The 16,732-nt window shown below is 37.1% G+C and overlaps 1 protein-coding gene across 2 annotated transcripts in view; it reads left to right on the top strand.

Annotated features, from left to right (window-relative positions):
* RSBN1 (round spermatid basic protein 1) overlaps positions 1–16,732 on the top strand; it is a 54,003-nt gene that overhangs the window by 15,937 nt on the left and 21,334 nt on the right. For both annotated transcript variants that reach the window (XM_027610151.2, XM_027610162.2), the window contains exons 3-4: positions 15,363–15,500; positions 15,847–15,989. In XM_027610151.2, the coding sequence (XP_027465952.1) occupies positions 15,363–15,500; positions 15,847–15,989 (281 nt within the window). The remainder of the gene's footprint in view (positions 1–15,362; positions 15,501–15,846; positions 15,990–16,732) is intronic.

Below are 16,732 nucleotides of genomic sequence, written 5' to 3'. Positions count from 1 at the left end.
AAATTTGATTACGTTCATCAGTTGATACAGGATAACTTAGTAAAGTTGCGTTTCTAATCTAAAGAACTACATATGTATTAACACATATATGTATGGTATTTTTATAATTTTGTAGGATTATTCAGATCTGATTAAGTTTTAAATAATCATTGGCTAAGTAACAATTTTGACTAAAAAGTTTGTGGAATCTTTTGGTTGGTTAATGAAGAAAAAAATTAGTGTCCACTTAGAAATCTGTTTCTCCCTAAAATATATATATGTTTTAGGAATAAGTATAATTTAGGATTTTTTTGGTTAGGTGCTATGTCTTGCAATTATAATAGTCTTCCAGCCATCTTATGGACTAACAGGATTTTAGAGTAGGTGGGGGCCATTTCCAACCCTTCATTTTACAGATGAAGAAGGTCACATTTTGGTTATGACCTTCCCAAAGGTTAAATAGTGGCAGATCTTCAAAGAGGAATTATTTTTTCTTCTGTCACTGAGTGGAATTAAATCCTACAGGTGAGGGTTAGCAAGTTTTAATGTGTATATGAAATGCAGAGTTTGATTTTATCGGTCTGGGTTTGGGCTTTATAGTCTGCATTTCTGATGAGTTTCCAGGTGATGCTGATACTGCTGGTCATGAGCCGGCAAGGCTATAGACTGTAAATTCTATACAGGAATTGCAAGCCAAAGCAACACGAAGAAACACTAAAACACTAAAAGTATAGTGAAATTAAAGGAGGAGTTGTTTTAAATATTGCCATTGAGATTATTTTCACCTTAGAGTGACTAGGTAATTGAAGGGTGTGTATATGTATGTGCTGGCGAGAGAGGCAATTGATTAAAAAAGCCTATCTATCATGATAAGATTTTGTTTTTTGTTTTTTTTTAAAGATTTATTTATTTTAGAGAGAGCATGGGGGGGGGGTCAGAGGGAGAAGCAGACTCCCTGCTGAGCAGGGAGCCCGTTGTGGGACTCGATCCTGAGACTCCAGGATCATGACCTGAGCTGAAGGCAGTCGCTTAACCAACTGAACCACCCAGGCACCCAGATTTTGTTTTCTTTATCTGACAGATGTGCATATTTTAAGTTCTGCTTAAAAAAAATTTCTGTATACATACAATGTTGAAGTCTTTTACTGAGGATCATAGATCTTTAACTTTAGGTGGTGGTGGAAGTTCTTACAAATATTACTTTTATTACTATAAAAGGGTAATGTCTTTTGTTCCAGAGAAAATCAGCAAATGTTATTTCTTCATTGTGTGTTGTGGTAAGGCCTCAAATGGGTTTATTAGGTGCTCCTCATCTTTGATCAATATAATTAACATTTTATGGTGAATTGGTAGTACTAATTAAGAGAGTCGAACTAGAAGAGTGCTTTGTAGATGTTAAATAACTGAGAAACTCTTTATGAACTACACATCAGTGTGTTATATAAAAGGAGAAATAAATGTTTTAAGTAGCTGGCTTTATAAAATAAACCAGCATAGGAATGGTAGGTTTCGATCTCTTTTTCCTCTCATTCTACGTACAGCTTATAATAAACTCATTTTGACTCACTCTGCTTTTTCACTGTGTGTTTTAAAGTAGGAATGCCTTTCTATTCACAGATCACAAAGTTAAGGAAGATTGCTGGCTAGCTCTTTCCTTTCTGTTTTTTAAACAATCAGGCTTTGGGGCGCCTGGGTGGCTCAGCCGTTAAGCATCTGCCTTCGGCTCAGGTCATGATCCCAGGGTCCTGGGATCGAGCGCCGCATCGGGCTCCTTGTTCCGCAGGAAGCCTGCTTCTCCTCTCCCACTCTCCCTGCTCGTGTTCCCTCTCTCGCTGTGTCTCTCTCTCTGTCAAATAAATAAATAAATAAATCTTTAAAAAACAAAAAAACCAATCAGGCTTCTTCCTAAAACATGAGTTCTGTAGAATAATTACCCTTCACTTGGGTGGGGGGGGGGCATGTCCATATAGTGTATTTCTGACTTTATGTTCTTCTAAGTGTTTTGTGTGTTTGTGTGTGTGTTTTTAAGAATTTCTTTTTTAGATTAGTTTTAGGTTCATGGCAAAATTGAGGGGAAGGTACAGAGATTTCCTGTATACTCTCTGCCCCCATCTGTGCACAGACTTCCTCATTATTAACATCCACACCGCCCCCCCCGACCTTCCCCATGGTACATTTATTACAGGTGATGAACCTACATTGATTCATCATAATCATCCAAAGCCCATAGTTTACATTATAGTTCATTCTTGGTGGTATACTTCTATGGGTTTGGACTAATGTATAATGACATATATCCATCTTTATGGTAGTACACAGAGTATTTTCGCATCTTAAAAATCCTCTGTGCTCTGCCTCTTCATCCTTTCCTTCCTCTCCCAACCCCGGGCAAACACTAATCTTTTTACTGTCTCCGTAGTTTTGCCTTTTCCAGAATGTAAAATAGTTGGAATCAAATAGTATATAGCCTTTTCAAATTGGCTTCTTTCACCTAATAATATGCATTTAAGGCTCTTCTATGTTTTTTTTCATGGATTGATAGCTCTTTTTTTTTTTTTGAATAATATTTTGTCTGGATATACTACAGTTATCCATTTGCCTACTGAAGGACATCTTGGTTGTTTCCAAGTTTTGGCAGTTATGAATAAAACTGCTATCTTCTAAGTTTTTAACTGACTTATGACTGTCCTTATTAAAAAGTGTATGTATTTGGAGCACAGTTGAGCTTATTTCACTCTTAGCAGTTGATACAGGATAACTGTGAAGTTTCTTTTTAAAGATCTTATTTGTGAGAGAGAGAGAGGGTGTGTGCACATGAGCGGGGGAGGGGCAGAGGGAGAGAATCCCAAGCGACTCCCTGCTGAGTGCAGAGCCCCACGGGGCTTAATGCCAGGACCCAGAGAACATGACCCAAGCCGAAACCAAGAGTTGGACGCTTAACTGCCTAAGCCACCCAGGTGTCCCATGAAGTTAAGTTTCTAATCTAAAGAATTATATAAAGTACTGACAGAGCAATATGTGGTTTCAAATGTAATGGCTTAAACTTTTATGGATATCATAAGAATTTTTTTAAATGCATGCAAAGCTAACCACTATTTTGTTAACAGGCATTTTCTCCCTTGATTCCACAATCCTTTTCCGTTCCCTCTTTGCCTTCTGATTTTACTAATTGAGTTTTCTCTGGCATTCTGTCTCTTGCTCTCATGGCAGGCTTACTTAGTTTTTCTGTTCTTTAGTCTCACCTCCCTCTAGTCCTCCTAATAACTCGTCTCCTCAACTTGTTCCTTGCTTTTGAGTGTCATTTCCAGGCCGGAGTTTTTCAAACTTGCCAGATCCTAAGAATAATCTGAGGTTTCTGGTTCCAAATACATATTTAGAATCTCAGGTTCCTCTCCTGGAAATTATGATTAGGTGTGGAGGGAGACCTGAGATAAATACCTCAGGTGATTCAAAGCCTATGATCAGGCAAATTTAAGAAGCTTTTGAAAATATATACCATCTAGCATTGCTGTGTTTTCCTTCATTTGACCTGTAGATCATCCTTTTAGAATTTCATAGAAATCATAAACCAGGGGCTCTTAGAGATAATCTTGTCTAACCTCTACATAGTACAAATTTTTTGTTTTTTTAAAGGTTTTATTTATTTGACAGAGAGAGATGCAGCGAGAGAGGGAACACAAGCAGGGGGAGTAGGAGAGGGAGAAGCTGACTTCCCGTGGAGCAGGGAGCCTGATGCGGCGCTCGATCCCAGGACCCTGGGATCATGACCTGAGCCGAAGGCAGATGCTTAACGACTGAGCCACCCAGGCGCCCAACATACTACAAATGTTTTAGAAAATCACTTTTGGTTTGATAATTATTCAGGAACTTGTCTGTTCTTAAGGTTTCATAAGGCTGCCAGTGAGCCCTCAACATTGGGAAGTTTGCTGCTTTTCTTTGGTCACCTTGCTTGTTTGTTCTTCAAACTCTTTATCTGTATACATCTTTTCTGTATTCCCTCCTGTTAAAATAGAAATCCCACCTCCTCCTCAAAAGCTAATCTTTCACCTGTGCTCTAGATTCCACTCCTCACTTTGCTTAGGATTGTCACAAAATATAGATAACAAAATTACTGTTTAACTATTTTTAGGTGTATAATTCATTGGCATTAAGTGCTTTTACAATGTTATACAACCATCACCATTATCCATTTCTAGAACTTTTTCATCATCCGAAAAAGAAACTGCATCCGTTTGCTTAGGATCTTTACACACCCCCACCCCTTTAATCTTTTCCCTCTCCATTCCCATATAAAGTGCAAATTATATTAAGTGAATTCTTTATATTTCCTTCATTTATAATAAAATACTAAGCTCTTTTTCTCCCCAGAAGTAAATCTTTCTTCTGAATTTGTGATTTCTCTATGCACCTTCTAATATTTTGCTATACATGTATGAACATACAGACTATATAAAACTATTTTGTATGATTTAACACTTTATAAATAGTATTTTGCATGTATCATTCTGCAGATTGGTTCACTTCAGCATTGCTTTAGAGAATTATGTTGATACACGTAACTCTAGTTCATTCATTTTAACTGCTATTTTTGGTATTTTTTTGTGTGATTATATCACTATTCTCCTGTTCTTATACATTTAGGTTGTGTACAGTTTTGTAATATTACAGTGTTGCAACAGGAATATATGTAGAGGTATCCTCTACATATATGTGTGTGTGTGTGTGTGTGTGTGTGTGTGTGTGTGTGTGTGTGTGTGTGTGCGCGCGCGCGTGCACTGTATCCTATACATGGATGCCCTGGGATTTCTGTTTGCCTTTTCTCATGTCCTGGGATTCCATGACTATTCTGTTGACCGAATTCAGTGATTCAAATGAGATTTCACGTGTTTAAAGTCTTTATTCTACCATTACATATTTTGGGTAGTTCAGATAGGTGTGGCATTCTTGGTTGGAGATCATTTCCTTGAGGTTTATAAAGGCAAAGTGTCTTTATTTAAGCTTCTAGTACTGCTATTGAGAAATCCAGTATCATAATGAGTCCTTATATTTTTAGGTGTTTTTTTTCCCCTCTCTGGAAACTTATTTTAAAACCTCTTATTTCAGAATACTGAGGATAATGCGCCTTGAGATTTTTTTTAAATTGGGTTTTGTTTTTTAATTTACTGTGAAATATTTCAGACATACATAGAGGTATAAAGATACCTGTGTTCTAACCACTTGACCCAAGAAATAAAATGTTATCAATACAGTTGAAGACCACCTCCAACCCACATGATTTTCTCAGATTTCATTGGTATGAGTCCTTTTATATTCACTCTGATGAGTATTTAGGCCTTCTCAATATGGAAATGCATATCTTTTTGTTTGGGTAAGTTTTCTTGTATTATTTCTTTGTTAATTTCCTTACCTCAGTATCTGCTGTTCTTCTTTCCTGAAACTTTTATTAGTTGGATATTAGGCCTCCTGGCTGAACCTCTAAATTTTTCCTTTTATTCTTTGTCTTTTTGTTCTTTCTGGGGAGATTTAACTATCTTCTTTTCCTCCTGTTGATTTATTTCAACTGTAATGTTTTGAATTTAAGACCTTGTTCTTTTTTTTTAATTTAAATAACTTACTGTTTCATGGATGCAATATCATCTTTCATCTCTTTGATGATATTAGTAATTGTTTTGAAATTTTCTTGTAGTTTGTTTCATCGAGTTCTTTTTGTTTTAATCTTGTTTATGTATTTTCTTCAAATGTCTGGTGATCTGTTTATATTGAAATATGTGTTAGTACAAAACTGGTTAGAAACTGTGGGCACAAAGGTGGGATTGGCCATTTGATGACTGGGTAGGGAATCTGGCCATATCATTGTAAGAAAAGCTCCAAATAGCAACATTTAGAGATCTTCTCTCTGGGGCCTTTAATTTCTACAGCTAAGACTGTACCACATTTTTGCCAGGGGAATAGAGTAGGTTATATGTCTGCTAGAATTCTTGGAGTTGAACTATGGAAGTAGGTAGGTGAGTTCATTGTTCAATATATGGAATTTTACTTGTCTGTTGTCAGTGTAATGGCTTTCTTTCATATTTGTGCCTGGTATCTTTGTTTTCCATAGTCTCTTTTGTTCACTTTCTCCACAAGATAGGATAAGGATGTGGGATGGGGCAGGGAGTGGGGAACATAAGTAGAGGGGTCTAACTAATTCTTATACAAATTTTAATCCCATCTTTCTCGTTTTTTAGTTCCATGCTTTGTTTCCCACCTTCTGCTTAGCCTTTCCATGATTCTGTAGCTCAAACTGATTTTTTGGTTATCTTCTATGTAGGTACTCAGTATTCAGAGTTCTCAGTTGGCTAATTCCCCTGTACACTTTTCCCCTTGTAAAAACTGGTTTGCTAACTTGTATCTGTCATTTTTTTACTTCTGTTCTCTTTGAGCTTCTGGGATTTATGGCCTTTGTTTTACTCTCACTTGGTGGGTTTTGATAAGGAATAGACATAAATCTTTTGTTCTGTCTGCCATGTTTAAATAGCAGTCCTTTTCACCTTTTCACCTTTACCAGATTCTTCCCATTAAGACCTCACACTAAAGAAGACTTAGATGGAAAGATATATTTTTGGATTAAGAAGAACCAACATCAGAATAATAAAGAAAAGTAGTGGTGGAGGAGTACCCTATCAGATACCAATACATTCTAAAGATTTAGTGATTAAATAAGTGTATATTAGTTTATGAACATTATTCAGTGAAACAGAAAAGTAAGTCTAGAAATAGGCCCAAATACATACAGGCATTTGATACATAAAAATGATGGTATCTGAAATCATTGATGGCAGAGAGATGATAGTGTTGGGACATCAGGGTACTTATCTAGAATTCATCTTTGTATCCATATCCCTGGATACCAAGATAAATTCCCAATGTGATCAGAGATTTAAATGTGGAAAATGGAGACATTAATGTAATAGAAGAAAACATGGAAGAATTCTTTCATGACTTTGTAGTTCAAAAGGTCTTTCTGACTATGACCAAAACAAAAGAAAAATCACTGTCAACGCAGTCAAAAGACAGATTGTGGAAAATTGTATACAATTCATACAGAGGATCAACTTTCCTAAATTATTAAGGGTTCTAGAATTAGATAAGAGAAATAAATACTAGTTGCCCAATTTAAATATAAGCAGGCATATGAATGGATAGTTCACAGAAAAAGAAATGCAAAAGGCCCTTTAATTCTCTTATTTGAAAAGATACACAGCTTCATTCCTAAGAAAGTGAAATTAAAACTACTAAGATGGTAGTTTTTACTTACCAAATTAGTAAAAATCCAAAAGTTTGATAACATTCTATTAGGCTGTGGGGCAACATTATACTTTCTTACAGTGCTAGGGGGAATAAAAGTTTATACAACCCTATTGAGGGTTGCTCAGTCTTTCCATTTAAGAAAATTCTCTCTTGATCTTATTTTCTCCTCTCACTACCAACCTTTTTTATTTTCACAGTCTAATTTCTTGAAAGAATTGTTTACACTTGCTGTCCACATTTTCTCATCTCTCCTCAGATCACCGATTTTGTTTCTGCTGTCATACTTTCTCTGAAAAACCTCTCTTGCCAAGGTCACCAATGGGCATTTTTCATCTTCATTTCACTGAAGTCTCAGCAACATTTTGACCAAACTTCTTGAAATATATTATTTTAACTTTTATTATACCGTGTTGTCTTGGTTTTCTTTTTAACCTCTCTGACCCCTTGACAATTCCTTTACATTCTTTTTTGTCAGCTTTTCTTCTCCTTTGGTGCCTTTTAAATTGGATGTTCCTAGGCAAAGACCCCTGTTCTTTGAACTATATATGTTCTGTAGCCAATGACTAGGATTTATATCCTCAGTCCAAACCACTTGATTTCAGACCCAGCTGCCCTTTTGACATACCCACTTGGGTGTTTTAGAGCTACTTGGTATTAGTACCTATTGCTCCTGTAACAAATTACCATAAACATAGTGCCTTAAAACAATACAAACTTACAGTTTCTTACAGTTCTGAAGGCTCTGAAGGCAAATTTGGGTTTTGTTGGTTTTTTGTGTATTTTAGCTTCTGGTAGCCTTCTGTATTTCCTAGTTTGTGGCCCCTTCCTCCATCTGCAAAAAGTACATCACTCCTCCTCTGCTTCCATCATTGTATCGCCTTCTCTGCAGATCTCCCTGTGCCTCCTCCTCATAAGAATGCCTGTGATTACATTTAGGGCTTACCTGGATAGATTAGGCTACCCTCCCTATTTCAAGATTCTTAACTTATTCACAACTACAAAGTTTTTTTTGCCATATAAGGTCATATTCACAGGTTCCAGAGATTAGGACCTACATATCTAGATATCTTTGGGGGCCATTATTCAGCCCACCACACAATTGAAGCTCATCATGTTCAAACTTCAACATATTACCTTCCCACCCAAACCTGGCGGTGGGCCTTCAGTAGAAAGAGTGGTTTCTGTATCTCCCTGCAAAGGTCAGAACCTGGGAGACATCTTTGACATTCCTTTCTCTGCCCTATCATATCCAGTCTGTCTCCCAAGTCCTGGCAATTTTATCTCCTGGATATTTTTCAAATCTTTTTTCTTTATCATTTTCTAATCATCTGCACTGTTACTAACTTAGTTTATCGTTTCAAGCCTAAATCTCTTTCAGTACTCCTCTGGGAAAATGAAACAAATACAAAAACCCCAAGCCCCCTCTGCCCTGAAAAGACAAAAGCAAATTGATAACTTTTCCTTAACTACTTTAGATCCTTTAGTGATTTCCCAAATCTTTAACAGTAGTCTTCAAGGCTCTTCTAATCCAGCTACAGCTCATTTATCCAGCCTCATCCTTATTTTTTCTTTTGCTTTCTGTGTTTAGCATTGTTAATTTTCTTTCTTCTTTTTTTTTTTTTAAAGATTTTATTTATTTATTTGACAGAGAGAGACACAGCGAGAGAGGGAACACAAGCAGGGGGAGTGGGAGAGGGAGAAGCAGGCTTCCCACGGAGCAGGGAGCCCAATGCGGGGCTCGATCCCAGGACCCCGGGATCATGACCTGAGCCGAAGGCAGATGCTTAACGACTGAGCCACCCAGACGCCCCCATTAGCTTTCTTTTAGATCTTGGAAAGGGTGATTCTTAAGGGGTTTTGTTTCCTTTAAACTTGTTTTACAGATTTCAACTCCATGTTTATTTCGAGGAACACTTTATTCTCTAAATCAGGATCCCTTGTTCTCTTTTACAGTGGCTTATTCATTCCATTTTGAGGACTTGTCACAGCTTATAATTAAATATTTGTTTAGATAGTGTCTGCCTCTCCCTACTAGACTGTAAGCTTCCAGGGGCCACGAATGGGTCTGGTTTGCTATATCTGTGGTTAGGACAGTGTCTGACATGTAATATACAGTAAACTTTCATTCAGTGAATGATACTGACTTTCCTATAATTCCTGGTTTTTATTTAAAGTTGCATGAGTCTACTCTTCTACTTCAGTTTTTTCAAGTTAAATACTTTAATTTCTTCACACTTTTTCCGATTTATCTGGTTTTCAAGTCACTAATTATCTTAATTGTTTCCTTTGCATGTGCTGCAGTTACAGACTTTTTAAAGCCCAGAGCAGAAGCTAATATTCCCGATGTCATTTGTGCAATACGGAGTATTGTCTCCTTTAGTATATATAGAAAGTACAGGCATACCTTGGGGATATTGTGGTTTTTGGTTCCAGACCACCACAGTAAAGCAAGTCAAATGAATTTTTTGGTTTCCCAGTGCATATAAAAGTTATGTTTGCTCTGTACTGCATAATCTTTTAAGTGGGCAATAGCAGTATGTCTAAAGAAACAATGCATATACCTTAATTTGAAAAAATACTCTATTGCTAAAAAATGCAAACTACCATCATCTGTGTTTTCGGCGAGTCAGTCTTTTTGCTGGTGGAGGGTCTTACCTCCATGTTGGTGGCTGCTGACTGCTCAGGGTGGTGGTTGCTGAAGATTGGGTGGCTTTGACAGTTTCTTAAGACAGCAATGAAATTGACTCATTGACTCACAAACAATATCTCTGTAGCATGTGATGCCGTTTGATAGCATTTTACCAACAATAGAACTTCTTTCAAAATTGGAGTTAGTCCTCTCACCCTGCTGTGGCTTTATCAACTAAGTGTATGTAATATTCTAAATCCTTTGTTGTCATTTCAACAGTCTTCACAGCATTTTCACCAGGAGTAGATTCCATCCCAAGAAACCGCTTTTTTTGCTCATCCATCAGAAGCAGCTCCTCACCTACTAAAGTGTTACAATGAGATTGCAGCAATTCAGTCCCATCCTCAGACTCCACTTCTAATTCTAGTTCACTTGCTGTTTCTACCACACCTGCAGTTACTGTCTCCACTGAAGTCTCGAACCCCTCAAAGTCATTCATGAGGGTTGGATTCAACTTCTTCCAAACTCCTGTTAATATTGATATTTTGACCTCTTCCTGTGAATCACAAATGTTCTTAATGGCATCTAGGAATGATGAATCCTTTCCAGAAGGTTTTCCATTTACTTTGGCCAGACCCATCAGAGGAATCACTATTTGTGGCAGCTATATAGTCTTTCAAAAAAAAGACAACAATTGAAATGACTCCTTGATCCCTGGGCTGCAGAATAGATGTTGTGTTGGCAGGCATGAAAATAATACTAATCTCATTGTACATCTCCATCAGAGCTCTTGGGTAACCAGGTGCATTGTCAGCAGTAATATTTTGAAAAGAATCTTTTTTTTCTGAGCAGTAGGTCTCAACACTGGGCTTAAAATACTCAGTAAACCATGTTGTGTAAGCAGATGTGCTGTCATCCAGGCTTTGTTGTTCCATTTACAGAGCACAGGCAGAAGAGATTTTGCATAGTTCTGAAGGGCCCTAGGATTTTTGGAATGGTAAATGAACATTGGTTTCAACTAAGAGTCACCAGCTACATTTTTCTTTGATAAGAGAGTCACCCTGTCCCTTAAAGCTTTGAAGTCAGGCACTGACTTCTGTAGCTATGAAAGTCCAGATGGCATCTTCTTTCAATATAAGGCTATTTTGACTGCATTGAAAATCTGTTGTATAGTGGAGCCACCTTCATTAATGATCTGAGCTAGATCTTCTGGATAACTTGCTGCCTCACCTTGCACTTTTCCGTTATGGATATGGCTTATTTCCTTAAATCCCATGAACCAACCTCTGTTAGCTTCAGACTTTTCCTTCTGCAGCTTCCCCACCCTTCTCAGCCTTAAGAGAATTGTTAAGAGTTGGGCCTTGCTCTGAATTAGACTTTGGCTTAAAGGAATGTTGTGGCTGGTTTGATCTATCTAGACCACTAAAACTTTCTTCATATCAGCAATAAAGCTCTTTCTTATCATTTGTGTGTTTCATGTGTGGTGGCATTTTTAATTACCTTCAAGAAATTTTCCTTTATTCACAAGTTGGCTCTTTGGTGCAAGAGGCCTAGTTTTTGACCTGTCTTGGCTTTTGACATGCCTTCCTCAATAAGCTTAATCATTTCTAGCTTTTGATTTAAAATGAGAGACGTGCGACTCTTCCTTTCACTCAAACAGAGACCATTGTAGGGTTCTTAAACTGGCCCAATTTCAGTTTTGTTGTGTCTCAGGAAACAGGGCCTGAGGAGGGGAGGGGGGGCGGCCAGTCAGTAAAGCGGTCAGTACACACACAATATTTATTAAGGTCGCTGTCTTATTTGGGTACAGTTCATGGTGTCCCAAAACAATTGCAGTAGTAACATCAAAGAGCACTGATCATCATAACAAATATAATAATGAAAAATTTTGAAATACTGTGAGAATTACCAAAATGTGACACACAGACACGAAGAGCAAATGTTGTTAGAAAAATGGTGCTGATAGATTTACTTCTGGCAGAGTTGCCTCAAACCTTCAATTTGTAAAAATTGCAGTTACTGGTGAAGCATAATATCTGTGAAATGCAATAAAGTGAAGTGCAGTAAAATGATGTGTGCCAGTATACAAGATAATAACAAGGAGATGTCACATACAGTTGCTAGAACAAAATAAAAGTTTCTCTCTTGAGGAACAAGTCCGGAGGTTAAGCTGCTCTGTTCTGTTCCATGATGTCATCCAGGATTCTCCTTTCATCTTTTAAGTTTTGCCAATCCCTTTGGTGGTGTTGTGTGTGTATTTGAACCTGGCTCTTAAGAGACAGAAAGAGGAAGTGGAGAGCAAGCAGCTTACTTATAAAGGCATGCTCTGGAAATTGCATATGTAACTTAGACTAACATCTCATTGGCCAGAGCTTAGTTCCAGACCACACTTGGCTGCCAAGGAGCCTCGCTTATTGGCTATATGCCCAGGAAGTTCTGTTTCTAAAAAGAAGGGTAGAATTAGTAGTTTGCTTGTTTGGCATTGGTGTCACACAGTTGGTACATGTTGAATTTCTGGTCATAAATGCTATCCATCTTCCAACTTGTGCTATTAATTATTAAAATGCATTACGAACAGTAGCATTTATGAACGTTTTTTACACAAGTGATACACAGATACTGTTAATCGATTTTGCTCTTTCTACTATTTTTCTTTGGGTACAGTTTAATGTCTCATTATTTCATTCTTTCTAGACACAGGATAAATTATAAATTTATAATACATATTTTTAAATAAAAAATAATTCAAGTTTCCTCTTTTTAGGTTAACTTTCTCTTTCCGAATAGGAAAGGATGCTTTATATTTATTCATGTCACATATTAATTATCCCAGGTGTTTGCATTTTAAGTTGTCTTCAGGCTCAGTGCTATCAATTAAATTATTGCTAATTGTTTAAATTAGGTAACTTCAAGCACTGTGATATAAAAATATTCTGTCTTTGTAAAATTTAAAGTAGTGTGAATTCCTTCAAATTAGTGATGCATTAAGAGTTGCATAATCTCAAAGCTAGCAAAAGTGGCACGTGGCAGTGTCCTTTTTCAGGATTAGTCTTGAGTTCTGTAAGCTTTAAATTGTGATGTGTCTCTAGGATAGTTCTCATATAAAATGCCACTATTCTGTATTTTTGAAAGTCTATCTTGGTAAAGAAACTTCTGATAATTGGGAATAGTTGGGGGGAGTGTTGTGGGGGGACTGATATTTATTATCTCTGAAAGCATGCCATTCTCAGAACTGGTATTGAAGGTTAATTAATCTGCTTTAGTTGTTTTGGGGTGCTTGGCCTAGAAAGGTTAGAATAATGCTTAGAAAAGCTTTCCTAAATAGAAAAGCTTTCCTTATCTTTGTATCCCATGATCATCATCTTTCCTGCTGTCTCCCCTGGCTTTTCATAGCATGATGATCATACAAATGAATGGAAGGTAACTCATAAAAATATATGAAAGGTGACTTTTGTCCTGAGTGGTTGCTGGTTAATGATCCTTTAAGGTGATCTTGGGAAAGATAAGGAAGTAAGAAATCCCTGATTTTTTCTTTGTGTATTGTGTATGAATAGGGGTGCCTATTAAATAGTCTACAGAAAAAAAAGTGGGTTCTGAAAATGCTGCTAGAGAACTAATAGTAAAAAACTGTAAGAAATACTAGATTGTCATTTATGCCTTGTATTGAGGCAAAATAGGTGGTATTTAAAACAACAATTAAATCTTTTTTTAAAGATTTATTATTTTATTTATTTTTATTTTTTTAAAAGATTTTTATTTATTTATTTGGCAGAGAGAGACACAGCCAGAGAGGGAACACAAGCAGGGGGAGTGGGAGAGGGAGAAGCAGGCTTCCCGCCGAGCAGGGAGCCTGATGTGGGGCTTGATCCTAGGACCCTGAGATCATGACCTGAGCTGAAGGCAGACGCTTAACAACTGAGCCACCCAGGCGCCCCTAAGATTTATTATTTTAGAGACAGAGTGTGCATGTGATGGGGACAGAGAGAGAGGGAGAGAGAGCATGTCACGCAGACTCTCTGCTGAGTATGGAGCCTGACTCTGAGATCATGACCTGAGCTGAAATCAAGAGTTGGTTGCTTAACCTCCTGAGCCGCCCAGGCACCCCTATATTAGGCTTTTCAGTCTAATCCGCACCTTAACTAAGGTAGAGAATGCTTGGTTACTGATCCAAGGTGGAAATTTTGGTTAGAATTAAGCATTTTTAGTCTAGTCTTCTGTATGCACAGATCTGTCTTTATTCTTGAGAAACATTAGTTTTAAATCAGAAGGGGGAAAGGTGCCCGGGTGGCTCAAGTCTGCCTTTCAGCTCAGGTCATGATCCGGAGTCCCGGGATGGAGCCCCACATCGGGCTCCAGCCCCACAAGGGGCTCTCTGCTCAGCAGGGAGCCTGCTTCTCCCTCTGCCCCTCACCCCACTCATGCTCTCTCATTCTCTTCTCTCTCTCTCTCAAATAAAAGTCTTAAAAAAAAAACTGGAGGTGGGAATATAAGAAAATACAAGAAATGACTTAGAAGAATAATATCAGATTGTGTCAAATCAATTGGTAGACTCCATTTGTTTTTTATTTGTTTGGTTTTTTAAATTTTATATTTAAATTCCAGTTAGCATACAGGGCAATATTAGTTTCAGGTCTACTAGTAGATTCCATTTGAATGCTAGGATTCTCTGGGCTACAGATTGGTATAAAATATGCCTTAAGTTCACTAGAGAGTTGATAGAAAATGTCTGTGTGCTTGCAAGTAACATTAGATTTCAGAAAAAAAAGATCATGAAGGGTGATCAGGAAGGCTTCCAGAAGAAAAGTCTTGAACTGATCTTTGAAAGATAAGATTTGGATTGACAGAAGAGGACATTTCAAGTAGGGCAGATTTAAGAGAAAAATCATTGCAGGTAGAAGTAAGTTTGGCATAAATTGGGTAGATAAAAAATCAGTTTGCCTGGGATAGAGGATCTTATATGCAAGTAATTGGGAGGGAGATTGGGATTGCTAACAGTCAAGCCTGGTATCTGGCCTGATGTGAAGGTTTTCACTAGGGAGTACAAAATGAATATGGAAGATTAATCTGACCATGTTTTTTTTTTTTCCTCCTTTTCTCTGCCCTGCCAGTTTTACTGTTTATTTACTGATTTTTTTTGTCCTAAAGATCACTTTGTTGTTGTTATTATTATTATTTTTAGTGTTTACAAAGTACAAAAATCATCATTCTCAGAGAAGTCTTCAGTGTTTCTTTGAGATTTTGGGATCATAGATTAACTTGCTCTTTGAAATTTGTTTGTGGCACTTATCACGTTAATGTGTCAGTGTGCTAGGGCAACTTTCTGTAACTGTGGACTTTATACAAGGTACTGAGCATTGAGTTCTTAGTATGTAGAAGAAATAGCAACAATGGAAACAATATTTTAATTTTTTAATTATATTATAGTGTACTTCAGTTCTTTCTCCCCCCTTTCGTTTTATCTCAGGTCAACAGGACATACTGCTGTGGCACCTACCGAGCAGGTCCCATGCGGCAGATAAGTCTTGTTGGAGCAGTAGATGAAGAAGTTGGTGATTATTTCCCAGAGTTCCTTGATATGTTAGAAGAATCACCATTTCTGAAAGTGAGTGTTAATTCCAATTATTAAAGTTCTGATCATTACTTTAGTGGACACTTTCTATTAAGAAGTATTAATATTAAATTAATCTTGTCTATTAAAATTAAATTTTATCCAGTGTTTTGAATAGAAATGTTTAGAAAATTATTGGTTCAGAATAACAGCAATAACAAAATTATTGCTTCAGAATTTTACATATAAATTACTCTCTAATATAGCATTTATTTCTTCATATGCATATACAAAATAAACTTCCTAGAGCTTTCTTTTGATTTGGGGTAGTAGAGAGGTTAACTTGTAAATAGACAAAAAAAAATTTTTTTTTAATGTGACTCATTCATCTGACTTCTAGATGACTTTGCCCTGGGGTACGCTTTCCAGCCTGCGACTCCAGTGTAGGTCCCAGAGTGATGATGGGCCGATCATGTGGGTAAGGCCAGGAGAACAGATGATCCCTACAGCAGATATGCCAAAGTCACCCTTCAAAAGACGACGGTAAACATTTATTTTTCCCAAATAAGGAAAAGCACTTTTTTTGGTTGCTTATAAAAATGATTGAGACCTGAGCACAGTTTGAAAACTATTTGTCTAGATTATTTGAAGAGCTATCTTAAGTAAATCTTCAGTGGTCAGTTTCTTAGTCCAGTCTCCTCATTACATAGTCATCAGAGTGAGGCATCCTTCTAAAAAAAACAAATTTAATTTTTTCCTATTTTCTTAAAACCTGGGTCCTAACTGCCTGCAAGATTAAAGTCCAAATTCCTTTGTGTGGTTACAAGGATCTTTCATAATCTGGCCCCAACAGTACCTCTAGCTGGATCTGTTTCTAGTCTGTTCCAGCCATGCAGAGTTCAGTTTTCAAACTGTGATCTTTCACAGCTCTGTGCTTTTGTGCTGTTCATTTTACTTAGAATGGCATCCCCTCCCCCATCTTCCTCTCTACCTGACAAACTCTTAATAAATTTTCAAAAAAATAAACTTGGATGTCACTTCCTTTGTGAAGCTTTTCTTTGTTCCCATAGACAATTAATTATTCCCTTCTCTGTGTTCACACATCACTCTGTTCATTAATAACCTTGTTTACATGTTTTTGTTTTTTACTAAATTTTGAGTTATCAGGACTGACTGTGTTTTATTCTCAATCTTCATGACCCATAGACAGGTGATTAGTAGTGTTTGCTGAATGAAACCAATAATGTATATCTCCTATAGTAATTCATATTGGGCTAACATATTTT

This window comes from Zalophus californianus, chromosome 4, assembly GCF_009762305.2.
Source record: "Zalophus californianus isolate mZalCal1 chromosome 4, mZalCal1.pri.v2, whole genome shotgun sequence".
In the NCBI taxonomy this organism is placed as follows: Eukaryota; Metazoa; Chordata; class Mammalia; order Carnivora; family Otariidae; genus Zalophus; species Zalophus californianus.
Note: the sequence above shows the minus strand (reverse complement) of the source record. Positions and strands in the feature narration are given on the sequence as shown.